General features: G+C 46.0%; 1 protein-coding gene, 1 long non-coding RNA gene and 1 pseudogene across 4 annotated transcripts; 1 reads left to right on the top strand and 2 right to left on the bottom strand.

Moving 5' to 3' along the window:
• Positions 1-4,652: 4,652 nt before the first annotated feature.
• Positions 4,653-5,988, bottom strand: LOC115281509 (annotated as a pseudogene).
• A 1,795-nt stretch (positions 5,989-7,783) lies between these two features.
• Positions 7,784-13,397, bottom strand: CFAP97D1 (CFAP97 domain containing 1). Of its 2 annotated transcripts, XM_029926932.1 has the most exons (8): positions 13,211-13,397; positions 12,601-12,671; positions 12,220-12,338; positions 11,231-11,354; positions 10,360-10,416; positions 9,728-9,856; positions 8,108-8,167; positions 7,784-7,975 (listed from the first exon to the last, which is right to left on the bottom strand). In XM_029926932.1, exons 1-5 carry the CDS (start codon positions 13,332-13,334, stop codon positions 10,360-10,362), a joined length of 495 nt encoding a protein of 164 aa, XP_029782792.1. In that variant the 5' UTR covers positions 13,335-13,397; the 3' UTR covers positions 7,784-7,975; positions 8,108-8,167; positions 9,728-9,856. The 2 variants fall into 2 exon arrangements, with proteins under 2 accessions (XP_029782792.1, XP_029782793.1); XM_029926933.1 differs by lacking the exon at positions 8,108-8,167.
• A 51-nt stretch (positions 13,398-13,448) lies between these two features.
• LOC115281535 lies at positions 13,449-15,291 on the top strand. Of its 2 annotated transcripts, none has more exons than XR_003904362.1 (6): positions 13,449-13,600; positions 13,804-13,855; positions 13,993-14,087; positions 14,706-14,776; positions 14,862-14,968; positions 15,058-15,291. It is a non-coding gene; the product is annotated as an uncharacterized LOC115281535 (long non-coding RNA). The 2 variants fall into 2 exon arrangements; XR_003904363.1 differs by having other exon boundaries at positions 13,993-14,221.
• Positions 15,292-15,297: the final 6 nt, after the last annotated feature.

Below are 15,297 nucleotides of genomic sequence, written 5' to 3'. Positions count from 1 at the left end.
AAAACAGGAATTGAAAGGGGGGGCATATCACAAAAGAACACACATTTCATTCATTAAAGTGTCACAGGCAAGCTGAGCCTGATTCTTTGCACTAAAGTGAAGTGGCCACTGTCTTTTGGGGGCGGGGGGTGGGTGGTGAATTTATGCAGTACCAGTTTGCAGAGATGCGTAAGCTGTAAAAAAATTTTTTTTAATTTTTTAAATGTTTTTTATTTATTTTTGAGAGATAGAGAGAGACAGTGCAAGCAAGGGAGGGTCAGAGAGAGAGGGAGATACAGAATCTGAAGCAGGCTCCAGGCTCTGAGCTAGCTGTCGGCACAGAGCCCGACGCAGGGCTTAAACCCACAAACCATGAGATCATGACTTGAGCCAAAGCTGGATGATTAACCAACTGAGCCACCCAGGCGCCCCTAAGAAATATATATTCTTAACGTTTATTTATTTGTGAGAGACAGAGACAGAGCATGAATGGGGGAGGGGCAGAGAGAGAGGGAGGCACAGAATCGGAAGCAGGCTCCAGGCTCTGAGCTGTAGGCACAGAGCCCGACGCGGGGCTCGAACCCACAAATAGAGATCATGACCTGAGCGGACATCAGCTGCATAACCAACTGAGATACCCAGGCACCCCAGAGATGTTTAAGCTTTCTAAACAGAGTGACATTTCATTTATTCAGCTTTGTTGGAAATGGAGTTGTTTTGCCCCCTGAGCTGTCCATGCAGCTGGGGCTCCCCATTCATCAAGCGCTCACGTGTTACTTTGACCTCTTGGAGAGTGTTTGCCTGGCAGTGGAAAATTTGGTTCTCTGCCTGCTTAAATATGAGCATGCACAAACTTTATCTGAAGCCTAAGGCACGTTTCACTGTCACCATGAGTCACTGGGCTAATGGATGACACTGGTGTTTTCAGGGACTCCAGAGGAATATAAGGCTGGTTTGTCCCTTTTCTAAATACCTTCAGATTCCTAGAATTGAGTCTTGGCTTTGTTTTGTCCTGTTCTATCACTTATCCTTCTTGTCCCTGCCAATTGCCCCGGTTCTCCCATGTCCCAGCCTTCAGATTAGAGAAGCTCCCGTCCTGCTAGGTCATGGGAAACCAAATGTAGCCCCCTGTGAAGGACACTTCGGTCCTGACTGTCAAAATCAAAGTATAAAGATTCAGTGTGGGCTGGTCCTTGAGCAAAAGTGTTTAATGTCACACGACTCGTGATGTGTCTTAGCTGCTCAGAGAATTTTATTTATTAATAGCCAGTGTATGTAAGTCTTGGCTTTGCGCCAGGAGCTATGCTAAGGCCGCTGCATACATTGCTTTGACAAAGACACCAAGCCTATGACATGGGCCTATTCACTCCATTATCCATATGAGAAAAACAGGCCTAGAAAGTTTTAGGAACTGTCCAAGCTCACACAGCTCTGAAGAAATGGCAGAGGGGCATCTGGGTGGCTCCCTTGGTTAAACAGCTGACTTTGGCTCAGGTCATAATCTTGCAGTTTGTGAGTTCGAGCCCTGTGTCGGGTTCTGTGCTGACAGCTCGGAGCCTGGAGCCTGCTTCAGATTCTATCTCTCGCTTTCTCTCTGCCACTCCCCCCGCTCATGCTCTGTCTCTCTGTCTCTCAAAAATAAATAAACGTTAAAAAAAATGGCAGAGCTGTAAGATTGGAACCGAAGACTCCCTACTGGAGATGGTCATTAATCTGTATCTTGTGCTGCCTTATCCTTTTGTGGTCCCATAATTGGGGCTACCCATTAAAGAATGGACTTAGGCGTGAGGACTGCATTTCTAGCTAGAATTTACAGCAACCTGCCGGGGCTGGGGGGTGGGGCGGGGAGGAGGGCTGTAACTTTTAAGATAGCAAAGAACCGCTTACCCGTTGCAAGCTCTTCCCCTCAGGAGATTTGCTGCCGTGTGGAAATTTCCATTTTGCATTCTCCTACAAAGACACTTCTGCAACTTTCTAGCTCCCTAACCTGGTAGGTCCACCTGCCAGGATCAATCCTAAAAAAGCAAAAGGACGAGGACTTTTTTGCCCTGACCGAGCACTAGCTTCTTAATGAAGTGAAATGAGCCTTGAGTTCTTCCACAAGGCAGGAGGGCTGGGGGGCAGCTGGCCCTGGACGTGCGAGTGACACGTGCAGAGGTGTGTGTGGTACACAGGGGAGCCAGGGTCTAGGTCGGCTCTGAGACCGGAAACACAGAGGTCAGAAGGACCCTTGAGACACACTAACCAACTCTCAGCCAAGCCCCATCTGGGTGGTTTTTCCTCCAGTATATGAACAATGGTTGAGCACCCAGTGCCTTCTCTCTCTTTTTGTATTTCATTCTCACAACGGGCATTTTTGGCTTCTTAGTATTTTTCCACAACTGTCAGATAAAGTGGTACTAATTCTCCTCCTGGATATGATTGAAGCAAGGCGTGGAGATGGGATGCCTGCTTTATTTGCTGTCCAAGTCGCTGCCCCGCCCCGGAGATGAGCTGTATCTACGGCTGGTCTGTCTGCTACGAAGTCCGAGAGTAGAGCAGGTGGAGCCCCAGAGACGGAGGTCGTTTGTAAAGCGTTAATACCGTTTGTAAAAAGCAGAAAAGTCTTGCTAGAAGAACAAAACAAAACACCACGCCCTTGCTTACAAATAGATGTTGGTAGGACGTGTGTAAATATCATGCCAAGTCTCATTTCGGCTAGAACTATATACGTGCTGAGCCGCTGGGCAAAGTCTTTGCAAAAGCCCGTCACTCTGGGCCCCCACACCAAGAAATCTGTTATATACTCCTCAAGATAGAGCTTCCTCCCTACCCCGCCTTGGGCCTTCAAACTCGGGTAAGCTCTGCCTGTGTCTCCGGAAAGAATGTGAGCTCCGGAGGACTTTTCTAGAACGGAGATGTTAAGTGGGGGAGGCGTATGTGCTCCCGCCACCCATTCCTACATGCACGGCACACAGAGCTCCTTGAACATGACACTCCTGGTTCTAAGCACTGCTTACGGATCTTTCAGGACAAAGTGTCCAGCATCGGTTCAGCAGAATTAGCAAAGGAGTTAATCTTGTTTGTCACCCTTGATCCAGTACTTTGTAACCATGTCTGCCACCCGCTCCGCTCTGCAGGAGAGAGGTCTAAGAAAGATAGGACCATCCATCCTCCAGGCAATGCCCAGCTATGATAAGCCTTAGCCAACTGTGCTTTAAAAGCCATCGCGTGTTTGAATACATACACAAAGACACGTAGTCCATCACAGTTTTGCATCCATTTATCCAGCGTCACATCATTTGTGCCACCAGTTTCTGGAATCACGCATACCAGAATGATAGCGCTTGGTGATTTATTAAACGACAACAGACCAGACCAAGCACAAGACCCCATTTTCAGTCCTACGGTTCAGAACCAATGAATCAACCGGTGGAGATGATGTGGGTCAATTTCTTTATTTTTTTTCCCCCCTGCCTTTTGTATATAGTCTCCAACTACTGCTTCCTTTAAAAGGCAGGCTTTGTGGTTTTAGAACAAGATGATGTAGAATCAGCTCTTCCTTCTCTTCTCCTTTAAGTACAATGAAAAACCTTGAAAACTTAGAAACAATGATGAAAGGACTCTGAAAACTAGAAAGAAGAAGGTGTGCTGGCTGGGGACCTCGGGACTTGAGGAATAACAAAGCGGTGAATCTCCTGGGTTTTCTTTTCCTCTCCATATACCCTGGACTAAGCTCTAAAGGGGCCTGCAACCCAGAACCACCAACAGAAAGAGGAGGAAGGAAAAAAAAATAAGGAAAGCTTGCTTTCTGAGCCAAAGGACAAGAAAGGGGGCTCCCAGGAGAGACGGGGCCCCAGCCCTAGTTTCACACCCGCGTGCCAGCGGGTGGCCCGGATCGTTCCCGCAGCAGCAGGGCCCTCTGTGTCCCTGCCTGCCCCTGTGCAGAAGGCCTAGTAACACCATGCGATCCAGGGAAACACCACAGAGGACACCAGCCGGGGTTGAGTAGGAGCCCTAGCTGCACCGGAAGAATGACCCAGACCAGAAGAATATTGCAGGGGCTCAGAAAACAAACTGAACAGTCTCTTCCTCCGCGCTGCCTGCGGAGGTGGCAGTCATCTCAGAGTCAGCATCCTGGCCGCCCTTAGAATCCTGGGGAAGCCTAAGATCGTGAAAAAGAGGACCCAGAAGTTCATCTGGCACCAGTCAGACTGATAGGTCAAAGTTAACTGCAAATGGCAGAAACCCAGAGGCATTGACAATAGGGTGCATGGAAGATTCGAGGGCCAGACCTTTTTTGTTGTTTTGTTTTGTTTTGTTTTTTTGATACTTTTATGATTTAATGAATAGATCACCAACTTTGTCCCCCTACCTACCTCCAATTAGAATGTCATCTTATTTCCACGCTGAGCAGTGAACAATGACAAAGCTAATCAGAATAAGCTACTTCAAAAAGAGAAGCTAACACAGCTCATTCTCTTTTAACAGGCAAAATGTAAATATATGCAATCTAGAATGCACAGTGGTTTAGTCACTAAGAAATTCAAATGGGATCTTTCGGAATGTAGGCAAATCCAGGGCGCAGTAAAGAAGAGCTAAGATGCTGTGCCGCTGTTTAAGGGTTCCTGGTGCTATAGCTTTGGGCCATTAGCTGAATGTTGACATTGGGGAAGACTTTAGCTAATGCCAAGCAGAGATGCAACAAGTGCTAAGTTGACTTAGGGGCTGAGCCCAGGAACCGAAAGGCAGGAAAATACTAAACACTGCTGAGAGCATCCACCCCAGGAGGATTTTACCTTCTAGGAGCTCTAAACTAGCACCACCCCCAGTGCGCACATGGCTGACTTTATCCTCTGCGTTCCATCTGGCACGGCTCGTGACAGTGTCTCCACCACCTATGATGGTGATGCAGCCCCTGGAAGTGACTTTCACTGCCTCATCCATGAGGGCTTTGGTTCCTTGAGCAAAAGCTTCCCATTCAAATACACCCGTAGGTCCGTCCCACACAATCTGCTTAGCCTGAGCGACTGCCTCAGCGCACTTCTTGCTGCTCCCAGGACCACAATCCAAGCCCATCCAGCCATCACATATGCCAGAGGCCACAGTGGCTTGCCCAGTCTTGGCATTCTCATCAAACTTTTCAGCAGTGACAAAGTCAACAAGGCAAGGTTATTTTCATGCCATTCTTCTCAGCTTTGGACGTCAGATCTTTGATGATCTTGGCTCCCTCTTCATCAAAGAAGTGCCCATCTCCATGTTGTTGAGCACCTTAAGGAAGGTCAAAGCCATTCTACCACCAATAATCATTTCACTGACTTTGTCCAGCATATTATTGATCAGTTGGATCTTGTCTGCAACTTTAGCTCTGCCCAGGATGGCCAGGAAGGATTGCTCTGAGCTCTCCAAGGCCTTGGCAAAGTAGTTCAGCTCCTTCTTCATCAAGAAACCTCCAGCCTTCTGTGGCAGACTGACTCCTACCATGGAGCTGTGGGCTCGGTGAGCAGTGCCAAAAGCATCGTTGACATAGACATCTCTTAGCTTGGAAAGTGAAGCTCGGAAGGCTTCTATTTTGGCTGGCTCAGCTTTAGCCTTATTCCCAGAAGCATCTTGTCCCTTCCCTTCTTCCTCCATATGAAAGCAAAGGTTCTCCAGCAAGATGACAGACCCAGCAGCTGGTCAACACAGGCCTTTTCCACTTCTGGGCTCACACAGTCCTTTAAGAATAAAACATCCTTGCCCAGCAAAGATTTGAGTTCTACAGCAACTGGCTCCAAAGAGTACTTGTCAGGCATGGGGACACCATCGGGCTGACCCAGATAGCTCATAGGAATGACTGACTTAGCTCCATTGTCCAAGCAGAATTTGATGCTTGGGATGGCAGCCTTGATTCTCTGGTTGTTATCTGGTTGTTCTTCAACCAGGAACATGGAAGTCCACTCTCATGATGACCCGTTTCCCCTTCACGTTCAGCTTGTCCAGAGTCAGCTTGTTAGAAAACAACATCTTGGCAATTCAATGGCAGCAAGGCTGAAGGCTTAAACAGTGGAGAAGAAAACAGTCCACTTGCACTTGAGTCCTGTGCAGAATCTCGAGGGCCAGATCTTAATGCCCAACGTTGGTTCCGGGAGTGACAAGAAAAAGCACATGCTGCCCAGTGGCTTCCGGGAGTTCCTAACCTACAAGGTCAAGGAGCTGGAAGCATAGTTGAAAAACAACAAATCTTACTACTGTGCAGAGATCGCTCACAGCATCTCCTGAAAGAGCCAAAAAGTCCTTGTGGAAAAAGCAGCCTAGCTGGCCATCGGAGTCACTGACCCCAAGGCGAGGCTGCTCAAAGAAGAAAATGAATAGACAGCTTACGTACGTGTCATATTTGTGTTAAAGCCATAGAACTGAAAAGACAGAAAGAAAGGAGGGAAGAAAAAGAGAGAAGGAAAAAAGGGAGAAAGGAAGGAAGGAAGAGAAAGAGAGAAAGGAAACTGAACCATCTTTGGAACTAAAACCCATAAAAGAATGAATACGCTACACTTAAACAGGACTTCCGCCGGCTAAAAATAGATGTAAATAGAATGAAAAGATCCCTAACATAATGACCTATAAAGTGCTGAATGTCCCGGATACAATAGAAAATCACTCATCATATCCCAAACCAGGAAAAAAAACAATGTAAATAAAAGGCAATCAACTGCTACCAGTACTGATGGGATTCAGATGTTAGAATTTATCTGACAAGGATTTTAAGGCAGTTATAATAAAAATGCTGCAACAGTCAACTGTAAATTCTCTTGAATTGGAAAATCTTAGCAAAGAAATAGAGATTATGAGAAAGAACCACATGGAAATGATACAAATGAAAAATTACTGTCAAAGGTAAAACTTGGATGAACTCTGCAGTATAGCTTGGAAATGACAGAAGTCAGATCAGGGCACTTCAGGACAGATCAATGACATTATATTCAATCTGAACAACAAAGAAAAGCATAAGGGACCCATATGGGATAGTATCAAAAGAGCTAACATGTGTATCATCAGAATCCTAGGAGAGGAGAAATGTGGGGCTGAAAAGTATGCAAAGAAACAATGGCTGAAAACTCCCCAAAGTTGGTGAAAGATCGAAAACTATGGATTCAAGAAGTTGATACATTCCAAGTAGGTGGAGATCAAAGAAATCCACTGGACATATCATAATTAATCTGAAAACAACACTTAGATTAACATCTGAAAATCAGGGAGAAAGAACCAGGAAGGAATACCAATTCAAGTTCTATTTTAGTATTGCCTATAAAGGAAACTACGGAGGCAGAAAGAAGTCACGCAACATTTATAAAGTGCAGAAAGCAGAGGACTGTCAGTCTTGAATTCTATATGTGATGAAATTATCCCTAAGGAATGAAAGGGAAATGAAGACATTCTCAGATGAAGGGAAACTAACAGCACATACAGAGACTAAGCAATAGAAGTTCTAGATTTAAAATATGTAGTGAGGGGGTGCCTAGGTGGCTCAGTTAGTTCAGCGTCTGACTTCGACTCAGGTCATGATCTTATAGTTTGTGGGTTCGAGCCCTACACTGGGCTCTGTGCTGACAGCTTAGAGCCTGGAGCCTCCTTCAGATTCTGTGTCTCCCCCTCTCTCTGCCTCTCTCCCCTCATGCTCTGTCTCCCTCCCTCTCTTTAAAAAAAAATAAAGAAACAATACAAAAATTTAAAAAATACTTTGCTCTATGAAAGACCCCATGAAGAGGATTTTGAAAAGACAAATGACAGACTGGGAGAAAATATTTCGTAGCTTACAGATCCAACAAAGGATTTGGTCTAGACCATATAAAGAACTCTCAAAATTTAATATTGAAAACAATGAACAGCCCAGTTAGAAAATGGGCAAGAGATATTCACAGGCATTTTATGCAAGAGGATAAACAGATGACAAACATATGCAAGATGTTCAGCTTCATTAATCACGATAGAAATGCAGATGAAGACCATGTGAAACGTTGCTGCACAGACATAGAAACGGCTGAAATGAAGATTAATATCAAATGCTGATGAGGCCATGGAGAAGCTGCACCACTCATCCTTTCTTGGTGGGAATGTAAATGGTACAGCCACTCTGGAAATAGTTTTGTAGTTCCTTTCAAAATAGACTTACCAGCAATTGTATTCTTGAGGTTTTAGCCCAGGGAAATTAAACTTATTTTCATGCAGAAACCTGGAACAAATATCCATAGCTGCTTTATTCATAATAGTCAAAAAAGCTAGAAACTTACCTTCAACAGTAAATGGTTAAACACACTGGGACATTTATACCACGGCATACAGCTCAGCAGTGAAAAGAAATGCACTTTTGATGCACACGACTTGCATGAACTTCAAGGAAATTATATGGAATTTAAAAAGCCAGTCCCAAAGAATGGATTAGGGGGTTAGGAATGGGAGGAAGAGGGTGGCTGTGGCTAAAAGGAGGGGTACAATAGTGTGTTTTGATGACGGTACGGTTTAACTATAGATCTCGAATGTGGTTGTAGTTTTCCAAAGCTACAATGTGTTAACGTTACTTTAGAGCTATATACACACCAAACTGTATAACTGGTGAAATTTATATACACTCTATGGACTGGACCAATGTCAGCTCCAGGGTTTGATGTTGTAGGACAGTTACCCAAGATGCTAACTTCCAGGGAGAAGCTGGGTGAAGGGTGCGGGAGTGCCCTGCCCCTACCCCATATGTTACGTGTCACTACCTGTAAATCTAATTATTTTAAAATAAAAAGTTTATTTATTGGTGATGACAACATTTAAGGTCTACTCTCTTTTTTTATTAACAATTTTTTTTATGTCTTTTTTTTTATTTTTGAGAGAGACACAGAGAGAGACTGAGCAGGGAAGGGGCAGAGAGAGGGGGAGACACAGAATCCGAAGCAGGCTCCAGGCTCTGAGCTGTCAGCACAGAGCCTGATGCAGGGCTCGAACCCACAGACCATGAGATCATGACCTGAGCTGAAGTTGGATGCTCAACTGACTGAGCCACCCAGGTGCCCCTGGTCTACTCTCTTTCAAAATAAAGTTTAAAAAGTCAGGCTCAACCCCAGCATGACCAGTCACAGCAGTCAGGTAATGCCATCTTGGGGTATGTTTTACGATATGTTTGACATTTTCACTGTTGCTGCTCCCTTATAAATGAACGGAGTAGCTGGAAGCCTCAATGAAGCATTCGTTTCCAATTCTGTGTCCTCACAGAGAAACGAATGGTATTTGTTCTCTGTGTCGTCGGAACCTTAATCTTATCACGTGCTTCTGTTTTCCATTTTGACAGAGCGCGCTTGTGTCTGGGTCATCTTACCCCACCTCACTCCCCTCTACGATGGTGGGGATGGTGTATGCTTTAAAAAGTCATTTCTCGGGGCGCCTGGGTGGCTCAGTCGGTTAAGCCTCCGACTTTGGCTCAGGTCAGATCTCACGTTTGTGGGTTCGAGCCCCGCGTCAGGCTCTGTGCTGACAGCCAGCTCAGAGCCTGAAGCCTGCTTCCGGTTCTGTGTTTCCGTCTCTCTCTCTGCCTCTCCCCCTCTCATGCTCTGTCTTTCTTTGTATCAAAATAAATAAAACATTAAAAAAAAGGTTTTAAAAAGTCATTTCTCTCTCTTTCTCTCTCATAGGCACTTCTTTTCATAGCCCCCAATAAAAATGGTTGTATCCTTCCTTCTGCCTGGCCCACTGTATCTCCATTTTGGGATAGGACTTAAAGCCTTTGGGTACCTTAAATGTAACTTACTCATTTTATGTTCCAAGCTTTATTGTAGCATCCTAAGATTGAGCATTCCGCCACTTAGGGGTGTCTTTAGATTCTAAGCAGCTAAGAAATCCTAGGGCTTTCTCCTGTATCTTTTCCATGGTGAGTGACCTTGTATTCAGGGGAATAGAGAGGGAGAGAAATAGAGAAATGTTAATTACACAGACCTATTCTTTGGAAAACCTGAGTGTCCCTCTAACCTCCTCCCCAGGGATAAAAAAAAAAAAAAAAAAAGAACCCAAACTTGGCTATTACTAATAAAGTTAAATAATACAAAACACCAACACAAGCAGTACTTTTGAATAGTGACAGAGACGTGTAATTCAACTTTTGGCACGACATTAAAGCCACGAGATCTCCTGTTTATGTTTTATTGGAACAAATCACTTCCCCTTAGACTCACATAAAGACTCAAAGCTGATGACAAAAGCCAGTCATTTCCGACGCATAGGGAGAGAGGACACAGAGAGCTCTAAGTTCACTCATATTCCCAGAAGGGCAAAATCCATCCCTTTAACTGGGCCCCTTGTTCTCCATCTACACAGTTCTTAGGGCTTTGGCTTCAACTGTGATCACTGTAGTTCACAGAAAGAAGTAGCCATGGGAAGACATACCTATTCAGCTCGTGAGAGAAGATATTTTGTTGTATTTCTGATATAGCGCCTTGAATTCTTGAAGGAAGAAAAAAATCAGAGAGAACGATGTCAGTGCCAGGGGGCTGGTGCTAAAGTTGAAGGTCTAGCTCCTAAGGCTGGCTTAGAAAAGGCTTACAGATCGCTTCTCGGCCTTCGGTCAAAGATCAAGGGAAAAGGCTTATAGACCCAAGCTGGGGCGGGGGGGGGGGGGGGGGGGGGGGGTCTTAAAAACACTGCAGATGGCTTTTTTTCTTTTTTCCCTTCTTGAAGGGTCATTCCTAAATGAAGGAAATCAACCACACGCTGAATCGTATACCCTTCCTCCTCTCGGCTTGTACGTTCAGCCTTTTCTTTTTTTTTATAAAATGTTTTATTTATTTTTGAGACAGAGAGAGACAGAGCATGAGTGGGGGAAGGGCAGAGAGAGCGGAAGACACAGAATCGGAAGCAGGCTTCAGGCTCTGAGCTGTCAGCATAGTGCCTGACACAGGGCTCGAACCCACGGACTGTGAGATCATGACCTGAGCTGAAGTCGGAGGCTTAACCGACTGAGCCACCCAGGTGCCCTGTTCAGCCTTTTTCAATGAATTAAAGCTTGAAGGGGAGATGCTATTAGGTATTTTCTGAAACTGATACCTACGGGCTTTGCTACCAAGGTGGATGGCTTGCTCTTATCCTTAGCTTTGTTTGCTCTGGGTAGCTTTTTTTTTTTTTTTTTTTTTTTTTTCACTGATTGTTGCACTTCTCAGGATCCCTCCCTTAGCCACCCAGGGGTCTCTTCTGAGACTGACTACTCTGAACGCAGACGAACTCTGTGTGTGTGAGGGAGTAGGGCTGGGTATCCACGTGCCTGCCAGTCTATCTCAGATGACCTGCGGTCATAGTGTGGTTTTCGGTCACCAAGCCTCTTCAGAATGCCCTGGTTTTCCACGGTGATTCTCACTAGCTCCCGGTTTCTTGTTTCTCTGTTTAAGCTGAAACACACAAAATCCTGAGATGGTTGAAGAATAAACTTCCCCTGTTGGATGAAGTCATGATGTCATAAACCCGGGCTGGCTAAGCTCAGAGAACAGACTGTCCTGCTGAGCCCTGAGGTCCCCATACACCTGTTGAAATAGACTACACTCTGGGGAATGTGGGCAGCTTTTACCAGTGGTTTTTCAACCCTGATGTCCACTAGAAGATTCTCCTTGATTGGTCTGGGGGGCAGCTTGGACCCTGGCATTTGGGAAAAGCACCCCCAGGAATTGTTAGGTGAAACCAGGACTGAGAATGTCTGGTTTATATCATGGGGGAGGGCCGGTGACAAGTTTTGTTTCATTTCTTCTCACCTATCAACTATTTCAGATATACAAGGATACACACCCCAAATTCTTCCTGTTGCATGCACTTCTTTTGTTGCCCTGGCTACACTGATTATTTACATAAATGTCTCCCCTAACAGGTCTTGAGTTCTTTGAGGTTAAGATATATATATATATATAATTTCATCTCTCTTCATAGCACTTAGCACACAGTAGTTGCTCAGGAAATATTGAGGAACTGATCCTTAAGAGCGCTGTGTCAGAGTCCCAGCTATGGTCACCATTTGACAAACGTATGCAGTATTTTCTTGTGACAAACTCTGAATAAGACTCCAAAAAGTCTCTTAGGTGCAATAAAAGTTAAGAGTCTTTCACGCTAGAGGAAGGCCCCCATTTTGAGTAGTGTTTATTCTCCTTAATCTGGTCTCTCCAGTTTACCCACCAATATACCTTCCTTCGAGTACTCCTCCTGCTCCTCGCCCTAAAATTCAACAAAGGGTTAAGTCAGTTCTGAAAAGGGGAGAATGAACACTACCTCTTGGAAAAATATTCGTTCCAGCAATCCACCTTGGCAGGGCCGCGATGGGCGTTTGCGATTTTCTGACACAGTTGCTTGTTTTCGTATTCGATTTTGTCGATTCGGTTTTGTTCGCCCTGGGAAGAAGCCATACCCCACCGCGGTGACATCATCCATCCCCCTAGGCACCCCCCTCCTCTGGGATGGTGGGGAAGGAGCAAGTCGAGGGCCACAGGGGAGACTGGGAGCCGAGCCTAGGAAACGGGTGGTGTGCAGGGGAGGACAGTAGCACCAAATCTCTGGGTTAGGTGGGTACTTAAAAGGCTCTGGGAAACTGGACCTCTTCAGGACATAGATAAAAATCAGTAAAGTACATCAACAAATGGCAAGAATAAATACCTGTAGTTTGCTCAATTTTAAAATGTGATGTGTGTGCGCCACTGGCGGTCTGGTATCAACTGCAGGCTTCACTAGAGAAGGATGAAAGAGTCACGTTAGGACACAAGAGTCCCCTTAGCCACCTCGGAAAAACTTCACGTTCTAAACAACCGTTCCGATTGATAAACATCACGATTTGGAATTCTGTTGTCACTCCAGTTCAGGAATTTTAGTTAGTTTGATTTCCCAAGCTGACATCTTTGACAAGTTTTTAGCAGACATGAAAGAATGTGAGGGCTAGAACAAGTAAAACGGTAGAGACAAATGTTCTTTGCACCCAATGAAAGAGCCTCTCCCATCCCCTCCTGATACGACTAGCCTGTTGGGAGCCGGAGTCTACTCTCTCTCTAGCTTTCTTTGACTTTAAAGAGTTTAAATGAGCATTTCCATCCACTGAACTCCTGGTGGAAGAGAAATTTTGTCATTGACGCTAATGTCTTCTTGACCCAACCCAGCAGAGAAGGCCACATCATTGCAAAGACCTGTACTGGTCTGGTTTACTGTCCATATCTCTCAGGTGGACCCTTCCAGAACCCCTAATGGCAGTGTCCTGCCCCAAGGGCCCACATACCTATTTGTACTCTATTCTTGTGACATATGTAGTGGCCAAAGTCCAGCTTCTTCCTGAAGGTTGTGCTTTGCCTGTGGTTAGAGACAATTACGGGGTAGGCTAGATAATCCAGGGAATTGTTCATCTTCTCTCCTAGTCTCACTTCAGAAATGAGGCACTCAGGCTCCTCTGTGAGGTCCTCAGCTGTCCCCATGACACGTTGTCATAGTTACCCAGTTATGACATCAGGGGAATGTCTTGGAGAAGGAAGAGGAGGAGGAGCCGAGCCTGCCTGGGCATCTCTGGGCTTCTGCTTGAAAGCTCATCTAGGTCCAAGTCAAGATGAAGGAGGAGACTCAGAAGCCCTCCCACCTGCCTGGTATGCAGATGCCACCAGCACCACAGGAAAAGGTGTGCTGCACTGGGCGGGGTGGGAACGTGCCGGGTGGGGGGTGGGGATGGAGGAATCCAGCCTCCATTACATTCCTTGAGGTCTAAGCTAACTCATCTCCACTGTGATGGATCGATCCCCTGGAGGCGTGAGACCTGGAGCTTCTGGGGGAAGGTGAAAGATGACCTTAATGATAATCTCATCCCATCTCTTCGTTTTGCAGATGAGGAAACTGAAGTCCAGAGTCCCAGTCTGCTCTGCCGGTCATGAACCAAGTTAATGGCAGGGCTGGGCTGGGCTCAGGATGAGGCTTCCTGAATTCCCTGGATGTTTCCTTCTGGAGGGGTATGGGTGGGTGTGGGGAATCTGCCATTGGCAGTGGGGGAGGACAGAGACTGTCTTCTGCTCTTAGTGGGATCTTGGCAAACGAGGAGCAGTCAACACTGGACCGGCAGCTGCTCTTGGACTGGCTGCAAAGGAGCCTGATTCATCTCCACACTTACCCAGGTGTAGTAGCACCTAGTAGGTGCTCATCACATTAGCTGAAGCAGAGGGAGAACACCTACTGGGTGCTCGCTGTACAGTGTTGAGAGCTTTCCTTGAGCATCATATTTAATCTTCCAAACAACCTTAGGAATGAGGTACAAATGGTGTGGAAATGTTGGGGTTCCGAGCAAACGATCAAGAAAGAATTCTTGAGATGTCTTCTGGGGGGAAAGGATGGTCTTAAAGCATGAGGACTGGACCGGTGGGGAGAAAGAGGGGCCCTGGGGTTGTGAGCAGTGACTGAATATATGCTTTCAAGTCTGGAGGGGGTCAGGGACAGAGTAAGTCTGTAAGGAATTTTGGAAACAAGATTTCCAGGACCCCGAGGGGGCTAGCTATTGTTAGGAAAAAGTCATTTATTACTGTTCAGTAAAATCTCAGTCAGGAGCCCTTTCAGATGTATATCTGGGGGCCATATGCTTAGAGGATGACTGCTCACATATATCTTGGAGGGGGGAGGTTAGAGATACAGGAAGTTTCCAAAGGAATTTCTATTTGTTTAAAGTAGACTCTCGGGATCCTGGGGAGGGGGGTGCTGGGACAATGTTAAGCTAAGATTCCCTTTTGCCCTTTGCAAAGTATCAACATTGAGACAGCTGAGCTCCCAGAAGAAGGTCACCGTGCCTGTCTCAAGGACTCATCAATGGGCTGTGAGTAGCAAGAAAATTTGTTTCCTTTGCTTTGTTTCCCACATTAACAGTATCCTTTTTAAAATTTATTTTATTTTATTTTTAGCAAACAGGCTCAGAGAGACCAGGGTCCCAGTGCCAAGTCTGGCTGCGCAGACTAAAACTCAAGCTTTTTAGGCACTATGCTGGCTCCCAATAACTGTTGTAAGAAAGGTGCCTCCGAACTGTGCGTTTCAAACTTTTAACCTCCGTAGGGATCGCGGGGGGAGAGGAGGCTGTGAAAGCACATTCTTATTCTGCAGGTGTCGGCGGGGGGCGGAGACTTCGCCTTTCAGACACACTTCCTGGGCGACGTCAATGCTGCTGGTCCCGCAGCAGGCAGCCAGAGGTCACAAGCCGAACCCGGGTGTCCCGGTCATCCCGGAAAAACTAAGAGACACCGGTGGTGTCACTAGGAACTAGGACCCTGGTCAATAGGGCCATTGACTGCGCCCTGAGTTTAGTCCAAAGAAGTTACTGCATTTCCCAGTTTATGATACAGA

The sequence above is a fragment of the Suricata suricatta genome, chromosome 17 (genome assembly GCF_006229205.1).
Source record: "Suricata suricatta isolate VVHF042 chromosome 17, meerkat_22Aug2017_6uvM2_HiC, whole genome shotgun sequence".
Taxonomy (NCBI): domain Eukaryota; kingdom Metazoa; phylum Chordata; class Mammalia; order Carnivora; family Herpestidae; genus Suricata; species Suricata suricatta.
The sequence above is the reverse complement of the archived record's forward strand: the minus strand, read 5'-3'. Positions and strand labels throughout refer to the sequence as shown.